The sequence below is a fragment of the Fundulus heteroclitus genome, unplaced genomic scaffold (assembly GCF_011125445.2).
Source record: "Fundulus heteroclitus isolate FHET01 unplaced genomic scaffold, MU-UCD_Fhet_4.1 scaffold_59, whole genome shotgun sequence".
In the NCBI taxonomy this organism is placed as follows: domain Eukaryota; kingdom Metazoa; phylum Chordata; class Actinopteri; order Cyprinodontiformes; family Fundulidae; genus Fundulus; species Fundulus heteroclitus.
Genome location: NW_023397022.1, coordinates 1,754,812 through 1,763,622, shown reverse-complemented (window position 1 = coordinate 1,763,622; position 8,811 = coordinate 1,754,812). Strand labels below are relative to the sequence as shown.

Sequence of the window (8,811 nt, the reverse complement as noted above, 5' to 3'; positions counted from 1 at the left end):
TCACCGGACATCACGAAGTCTAGGAAGCTGATGCAAAAGCTTAGTTGCCTCCTGGTAAACACATTTGATGACATGTGATTTACCACAACCGGCTCCTCCTGTCAAGAAATAAAAGAAGGGTTCAGGGTTCTGACCCCAGACACGCTGCAGGCACCAATGGTGAATTGCATAGAATATGGATGACTGAGTCTGATTTAAACTGCGGAACATTTGTCTCACAAAGTCAGGGCTTAGGCTTGGTACTTCAACAGCTGGCAGGGATACATTCATTTGGTAATCTGGAACAGGGTCCTGCTCGTCGTCTTCTTCCACCACTGGTCGCTGTGCAACACATTCCAAACGGTCCACTTCGACCTCAGGTGCAAAAGTATTCCAAGCATTCCGGACTGGTCCTTGCCTTTCTATTTTTTCCATGATCTTGTCAATTTTTTTCCCATGTCCTTCATACCTGTTCCGATTAAAGTCCACCCATTGTTTCACACGCCACCTACGGTGATGTCCATTGTTGTAAAATGCTTCATATGAAGGGTGTTCATGACTGTTGAGATCCTCGTCACTCCTGTGTGGCAAGTACAACTTCAGGAGCCGCCTGTAAAACTTTTCTGGCTGTTTTGTTTCAGAGAAACGAGTGAATCTAATGACGGCTGGCTTCCCCACTGTTCTTTTCTGGATGTAGCCGGCTTCGTTTAAGAGAGGAATTGCATTGGGTCCTTTAATTTGCCTACCGTACAGGACCCTGTATTCAGATACAAATACAGCCAGACACATGTTTTCAAATTCCACAGTTTGAGGTCTGTTGATGTATTTGTCTGGCAATCCTTTCATCCAGATATCCTTCTCATCTGGGCCCATGTTCTTGAGTCTGCTCATTGGAAGACTCATTTTCATAGCATCTTCAGCTGTTTGAATGAAAATGACACTACGTGACGACTTCTTAAGAGGTAGACTGCAGGTGCGGGCTACAGACTCCTGAGCACTGACCTCTCGTTGTTTTGAATAAGCCTGCATGATCTTCTTCATCTCATCCTGTTGGTTGACATTTGAGTTCTTCAGATCCTCAATGACAGACTTGAGAAACTGTGACATTTCATGCTCTGGCTTGGCTATGTAGGACATCATGTACTCGATGCAGCTGTACTCATCAAGCACATACTGAATGTCCATGTTGGCATTCCATGCACGGAGGAGAATGGGGTTGTAAGCGTTGACCCAAATGTCCTCAAGGCTACGCTTCATCATTACCACCATGCCAGAAGTGAGAGCATCAACATAGTATCTGTATTCCTGGCTGGTCATGTTACAAGCCTGGAGTAGCTGCGACAAATCCTTGAAAGATGATTTTTCGTCCATCAGTAAATCCCTTACTGGCTTCAGCTTCTTTTTAGCTTCAGTTTGTAGTTTAGAGACAAGTCTGGATGTGGATTTTTTGGAGTTATTCTCAACTTTCTTTTCTGACACTTGCTCTGTGTTTTTCTCGTCATCTTCCAAATCCACATCGAACTGAGGAACGGTAATCGTGGTTTTTTCCATGGGTAGTTTGGGAAATCCAAATCGGCATTCAATGTTTCGTTTCTTGCACGATTTAGAATGGTTTCTGCTGTGCATTTGAACCTCCTTGACAATTTTATGGAGCTCAGGGTCTGCGGTTTCATCGGGCAATTGACAGCATATGTAGCGGTCGATGAAATTTATGACCTGATCGCATGACGGATCTTCCATCTTGGGTGCATCCTTAATCCATATCACCGCATGTATATGAGGTGAACCCCTAGCCTGAAACTCCACACGATAAAAGTAATCCTCAACAGGTCCAATGGGCTGCGCTGGGGAAAGAATGAGGTCTGTAAAGAGTGCGTCCACTCTCTTATCAAACATTCGCATGACAGTGACCGGATTGCTTCTAAGAATATCGCACTTTGCATTCCAGTCAAGTTCTGAAAACTCTACCTGTTGTCCATGCTGAGCTTTGATGGCCTCAATGAACTGTGGCCATCTCATTTCAGCAGCGGAGAAGGTCACAAAGAAGGTAGGTTTTCCAAGCTGCCGAACCATGGCGTGCAAATCACGGAGGCCTTTTTCCCAATAAGCTGGAGTGCCTCTTAACGGTTGCATGAAACGAGTGGCCTCTTTATTGTGGATCAGCGTTTCCACCTCTTCTTTATTCTGGAGCATTTTATTGGAAATGTGCCGTCCATCTTTGGTCGTCGGTTTTCCTTTTCGTGTTTGAATAGACATGCTGCTGTTGGCCATGTGGGTCTCAGTGATAAACTGAGCAAAGAAGAGATAACTCTGGTCTGCCCGCAAACCTAGTGTCTACTGAGAAAAGACGTACATTGAAATACATACTTGGAGACAGCTTGACTCGTCTGACTTCATCCAAGGTGTTTCTTCCAGTGGGGAATTGGACTGGGTAAGCCATGGATTCAAGTCTGGGAACACTGAAGAAGGATACAGGTTTGTTTCCTTGGGCAGGAGCAATGCTGAAAATTCCGTCTCCATAAGATAATACTTCTTGTCCCAGGTCCGGGGGTTGCATGCAGGTGTCTAAGATTAAACCAGGTCGAAGCGCTTGATGCTCTTCTCCTATGTGCTCAGGTTGTTGGTCTGTTGCTGCACTTGAATCAGTGTCAGATTCAGGGATCGAGTCCTGGGTTGGCTCATCCTGTTGAAAATCACAGGCAGCACTTTGATTTATTGTAACATCCCTGTAATCGGGATGGGTCTGTTTAAGTGTTGTCAGACCAGCCAGAACATTCTTCATGTTAACAGTGTAAAAGTACTGATGACCTTTGAATGTTATTTTTCTTTTCAGCTTGACCTGTAAGAGCTGGGCTTCTGTGTTGGGCCGTGGGAGACTGTTTACAGTTGTTTCCATATCAGAAGGAACACATACAACTGCTCCATGCACTGCTTTTTGCTGTCCTTTTGGCAATGACACGATCTTTGCAAATGGGATAATTTTTGCAATAATCTGCCTTTCTAGCACATTCAGCTCAGCAAGCTCTGGGGGAATGGGTGACAGATGCAAGCCATTTGCAACAGCAATTGGTGGCATCCCTCCTCTGAATAGGTGGTTGTCACATGTGAAGCAGATCCATTCTTGCATCCTTTCCTTAGGTACAGAACATGGGGCAGAGCATGCAGATCCACAGATGTGAACATATGTTCCTGTTAAGCACTCAGTCACCACTTCCCTGTTCTTTGTATACTTACCTCTGTTACAATGCTTTACTTGACCTGGGAAAAGAGCTCTGTGACACACCGTGCAGACATATGTGGGACCATGGCGAATTTTATCGTGAAACTTTTGTATTGCAGCTTTTATTTCTTGAGTCATCAGGGGCTGTGGAGTTTTGTGGTATAAGATGACATTTCTTTTGTACTTTCTTCTGATTCGCAGAGCATGATGTAGTATCTGGGTTCTGGAAAGAATGTTGTTTGACATCTTTATTTTCTTGTTGGAAGCACTATTTTTAATTTTTTGGACACGATAATCAGGCTGTTTATGGTACTTTTCCTTCATTGATTCCCGCATTTTCATTTTTTGCTGGTTTCTGAAGACTGGATCATCTCTGAATCGAGTCCTTATGTATGATTTTTGCTGGCTTCTGAAGACTGGATCATCTCTGTATCGAGTTCTTATGCATGCTTTTTGCTGTCTTCTGAAGACTGGATCATCTCTGTATCGAGTTCTTATGTATGCTGTTTGCTGGCTTCTGAAGACTGGATCGTCTCTGTATCGAGTTCTAATGCATGCTTTTTGCTGGCTTCTGAAGACTGGATCATCTTTGTATCGAGTTCTTATGTATGCTTTTTGCTGGCTGCTGAAGACTGGATCATCTCTGTATCGAGTTCTAATGCATGCTTTTTGCTGGCTTCTGAAGACTGGATCATCTTTGTATAGAGTTCTTATGTATGCTTTTTGCTGGCTTCTGAAGACTGGATCATCTCTGTATCGAGTTCTTATGCATGCTTTTTGCTGGCTTCTGAAGACTGGATCATCTCTGTATCGAGTTCTTGTGTATGCTTTTTGCTGGCTTCTGAAGACTGGATCATCTCTGTATTGAGTTCTTATGTAGGATTTTTCAGATGCACTTTCTCTAATTTTTGTAGTAGTGTTTTGTTTCTGCTGTGATTTGAGCCTGTTCTTAATTTTTCTTCTCTTGGCTTTTTCAACTTTTGTCATCTGAGGGACTTTTGGAGCAATTTCTTCTACTACATTTGTCATTTCTCTCAACCATGGAGACATTTCCTCTTCATCAAAATCTTTGTCTGGTTTTCCAACAGGTTGACTTGCTTTGGCTGTTGGACTAACTTCCTCAAAAACGTTGTCCATTTCTTTCAACCATGGAGGCATTTTGTCTTCATTCAAAGCACTCTCTGGTTTTCTGACAGTGGGATTTGCATGTGTGGGGCGAAGTGAAACATTTTGAAATGTCAAGTCCTGAGGAAGGTCATTATTCCTGACAAAACCCACTGGTACAAACTCATAGGTGGCATTCGGGCCACGGTTTTGAAACAGCCGTTGCAGATGTTTCAGCATGGTAGTTCGGTTGCTGAAAGTCATCATTATTGCAGTGCCATAGGGTTGGGGCAGACCTGCAGAGTTTCTTGAGTGGGAATCAAAAACTCCAAACCTGCCATCTCTGTCCCTGAAAATTGCAATGCATTCTGGAGTCACCAGAAGAAATGCATGGGTGACATTTTCTGATAGAGACCGCAGTTCTTCACCAAGAGACAAAGCCATTTGCCGAGACCTTTGAGGGCTTTCAGAAGGAGCAAAGACTCGACCAACCCTTAAACCTGTTGTGTGTACTTCATAAAGGTTTGTGTCTGTCATTACATTCCTAGGCATCTCTTCAAATGTTAAGTGGTTATCTTCAAAAGTTCCATTCATCAATAGCTGCCGTTTAGTGGCAACATAAAGTTTATCACCTTTCATGATCACTCTGTCTAGTAACATCGTGTTAAACTCTAACCCCTCATTGTGGTAAGCTAAAAATGTTAGAGCCATGCATGTGCACTGGTGATTGCGTGAAAACTTATCATATCTTTTGTCGGCTTGGGAATGTGTAGCCCTCACAGACAGGACAGGGGGACCTCTGACACAGGGTTCCAACACAGAAGCCTGGAACAAAAGAAAATTTAACAAATTTAGTATTGTGTTATTATCCACCGTTGTTGTGACTACACACCAAGAATATAAAAAATACTATTAAAGATAAAAAGATTGTGCAATGTGTGTAATTTAATACAGTTCATCTATATGGGGCAAATTCACAAGAAATCACAACTTAAAAGACTACGAAAAAAGAAATTAAGTATGTATGGAGTACCTTCTGGCCACCACCGACGACAGTCCCGTGGAAGGGGTGTGAAGCACTCTGACCAGGCCCCTTGCAGTCCACAACAAGCCTGGGAAAGGGATGTCTTGCCGAGACATGGGGAGAAGCAGGCACAGGGCGCATAACAGAGACAGACAGAGGTGGAAAATCAGACACAGAGACGGGGGGACAAGCAGGCACGAGACGGGGGGACAAGCAGGCAACGAGACGGGGGGACAAGCAGGCAACGAGACGGGGGGACAAGCAGGCAACGAGACGGGGGGACAAGCAGGCAACGAGACGGGGGACAAGCAGGCAACGAGACGGGGGGACAAGCAGGCAACGAGACGGGGGGACAAGCAGGCAACGAGACGGGGGGACAAGCAGGCAACGAGACGGGGGGACAAGCAGGCAACGAGATGGGGGGACAAGCAGGCAACGAGACGGGGGGACAAGCAGGCAACGAGACGGGGGGACAAGCAGGCAACGAGACGGGGGGACAAGCAGGCAACGAGACGGGGGGACAAGCAGGCAACGAGACGGGGGGACAAGGAGGCAACGAGACGGGGGGACAAGGAGGCAACGAGACGGGGGGACAAGGAGGCAACGAGACGGGGGGACAAGCAGATAGAGGTGGAAAAGCAGACAGAGCTAGAGACTCAGACACAGGCGCACTTAACTGAAGTTGCGTGGAGACCGCAGCCCACAGCAACTTAGCAAGAACCTCCATCCCAGGTGCGTCACTCAGATGAACCTGAAACGCAGTTATAGAAAATATTTTATTATACACAGGAAGTGTAGGTCAAATGTTGTTTAAAAATAAAAAAATATAACTTACACCATCCCTGCTCCACAAGTCCAGGTGGCTGAGAGGGAAGTGCTCAATGACCGGTAGGTACCGAACATCTAGACAGAAAAAGAAAAACATTGTTATTCCTAATGTCAACCAGGCTAACATTGTATTGTTGAAAGATTATACAAACTTGGCAATGAAAGAGTGTTTTTTGGGTAAATTCAGTACAAAAGTTATGTTTTACAAAACCACTTAAGTACCCAGTCCCTCCCAAAAAAGAAATAAAAAAATGTTTATTCTTTTTTCCCCCAGATAACAATGCTATACTTGGTAACATATAATGGATATGACAAAAGTTTTAGTGTAAACACAGATTGTTTACAACACTTACTTCTCTTGGCTGCTACACGGCTGTACTCCTGTCGCAGGAGTGTCTGCTCCCTCTCCTCGACGATGAGCCGTGGTGGGAAGTCCAAAACAACCACCTTTTAATTTCAAACAAAATAGAAGAAGCAAATTAACATGTCATATTTTCAGATGTAATTGACTAGAAATAAATGTAGTGGGTAATAAACTTACATTAGCACAGAGGTTGCTTATGGTATGCAACAAAGAGTCGAAGTCCCGTCCCGCCTCCTGGTAGGTCGTGCTAGAACTCAAGTTGTTGCTGGGCGCCAGAAGACAGATGACGTCTGGGGTCCGAGGCAGAACCGTATCCAGTACCTCACGTCGCAACTCGTCTGCAGATGCTCCAGGAGAAGACAGCACCCCTAAGGAGAAAGTACTCTTTGGCATGGTGACAAACCCATCCACAATAGCTCGCAAATGGGAATCGCCAACCAATAGAGCAAACTAATAAAAGGGTTTAATGGATATTGATTCAACATTAAGATTAGTTTATGATATGGCTATCGGAGGTCAGGTCATGGGGGAAGCAGCTTCAGTAGGGAGGCCATGATGGCCCTGTCCCCAGCTACTTGGGTCATGTGCTCCAGGGGAATCCCAAGACGTTCCCAGGGGTTTCTGTCACAACCCAAAGCTCATGACAATAGATGAGGGCAGGAACATAGAACAGTTAAATCAAGATCTTAGCATTTTGGCTCAGCTCTATTTTCACCACAACGGACCAATAAAGCACCCATTTCACAGCAGTGAGCACAAATGCAAAGGTCAATCTCCCATTCATCTTCCCCCCAAATCCTGAACAATACCTCAAATCAAAATTTAAAAAAAAATAAAATATATAAATGTATATAATACCTTTTTCTCTGGAGCCTCGGCTAGGAGCACGAACTTACGCCTACGCCTGGATACGCGTGAATAGCCCCACTGCATGACACGATGCCGATACCCTGTCCCTTGACCTGTTTAGAGACACATATGTTAAGATCAAACCTTCAGGTCTTTGAGAATTAAAGAAATTCTACAATGTTCTCTACATACGAGACCGGAGGGGGGTCGATGGCTCACGAGGTTCCTCCTGGCACACCATGGGACATGTCTATGAAAGAAATGTTTTTAAATAGATGTTTAGGTCAACTATAAAGTAAACTGGATTTGTTTGCTGCAAATAAATTACCAAACATTTTTCATGGCCATACCTGGTCTGGGGGCCCGAACGCCATCAGTAGGGGTTTCTAAAGACAGAAATGAGTAACATAAGTAAAGAATTAATTCAACAATAAGACATTGAAAACAAAAATGATAGTTATACCTTCTTCTCTGGAGACTGAGTGGGGGACCAGGCCTGCGGGGTGGGTTGGGGTGTCGTGGGCTATAGACAGAGAAAGATTTGCAATCATGCCCAAGGCCAAAACTACCAACATTTACTGAAATGGTAAGAGAACAAAAAAAGATAATACTGCAATGTATAATTGATATACCTTGGCAATATCTGGCTCAGAGTCCATCCTTCTCCATCTGATCTTGGCTGCCTCCGACCGACGCCCTCTTCGTGGCATTCTGTCAAATCACAGCAAAAGAGAACTGGGGGGAAAAAGTTGTTATTAAAATCAGAAGCAAAAATAAAGTCAAATGTAGTACAAATATTTTGCTTGATAGAAAGATAGAAGTTAATCAAATTTAGCAGTGTGTGTGTATGTTTTTGTGTTAAAATAATTGTGTTGTGTAAATGTGTAGATTATGTTTTTGTCTAAATAAATTTAGAATTAAGAGGTATGTGTATTTATGAGCTCTTGATGCAGGTGAGTTTCACAGCAGGTAGCAGTGGAAAATGTCCAAATCGCAGTCTGGCACAGGTGAAAGGCTGTAATAAGAAAAGCAGAGTTTGGTTTAAGGATGCTTTAAAAAAAAAAAAAAAATCAATTCAAAATAGAAATATTAAGTATGCGGATAAGGTTGCAGACGGCCTTTAAACAAGACTAAGATCCTGGTGCTAGCCTCAGTATATTTTAGAAATTTGTAAAAACAAATTTAATGAAGGGTTAAGAAAAACAAATTAAAAAGGAGCTTTTCATATCTAAAGCAATAAAAAAAACATTTAACTTAGTGAACAAAGGCTTAAAGTGTGGAAGCAGTTTAAAGTAATTTAAAATAAAAAGGCAATGTTTTAAAGCATAAGCTAAAATAAAGCAAAAAATGACATTGTAAACTATGGAAATACTGAAAAGTGCAAACATATTAAAAAAGTGGGAGCTTGAATATAGTTTAATCTGACTTTGACCATTACAATTG

At 43.3% G+C, this 8,811-nt stretch overlaps 2 protein-coding genes across 2 annotated transcripts; both read right to left on the bottom strand.

Moving 5' to 3' along the window:
- Positions 1-3,228: 3,228 nt before the first annotated feature.
- LOC118561258 lies at positions 3,229-5,625 on the bottom strand. The gene is made up of 3 exons (XM_036133196.1): positions 5,337-5,625; positions 4,039-5,128; positions 3,229-3,251 (listed from the first exon to the last, which is right to left on the bottom strand). The coding sequence occupies exons 1-3, from the start codon at positions 5,466-5,468 to the stop codon at positions 3,229-3,231; spliced, it is 1,245 nt and encodes a 414-aa protein (XP_035989089.1). The 5' UTR covers positions 5,469-5,625.
- LOC118556060 (leucine-rich repeat extensin-like protein 5) lies at positions 5,626-8,558 on the bottom strand (the record flags this gene model as incomplete). Its single annotated transcript, XM_036133195.1, has 9 exons — positions 8,001-8,558; positions 7,832-7,891; positions 7,719-7,754; positions 7,561-7,618; positions 7,378-7,481; positions 6,697-6,969; positions 6,509-6,602; positions 6,163-6,230; positions 5,626-6,078 (listed from the first exon to the last, which is right to left on the bottom strand). Coding segments are annotated over exons 1-9 (1,224 nt in total), but the record flags the coding sequence as incomplete, so codon positions are not given.
- Between the last annotated feature and the right edge of the window lie 253 nt (positions 8,559-8,811).

Coding starts and splice junctions, on each gene's coding strand:
- LOC118561258 (XM_036133196.1), bottom strand. CDS start 5,468: ATGCGCCCTGTGCCTGCTTCTCCCCATGTCTCGGCAAGACATCCCTTT. Junction 5,129..5,336: donor TCGTCGGTGGTGGCCAGAAG/GTACTCCATACA, acceptor CTTTTGTTCCAG/GCTTCTGTGTTGGAACCCTG. Junction 3,252..4,038: donor AGATGATCCAGTCTTCAGAA/GCCAGCAAAAAG, acceptor GGTGTGTCACAG/AGCTCTTTTCCCAGGTCAAG.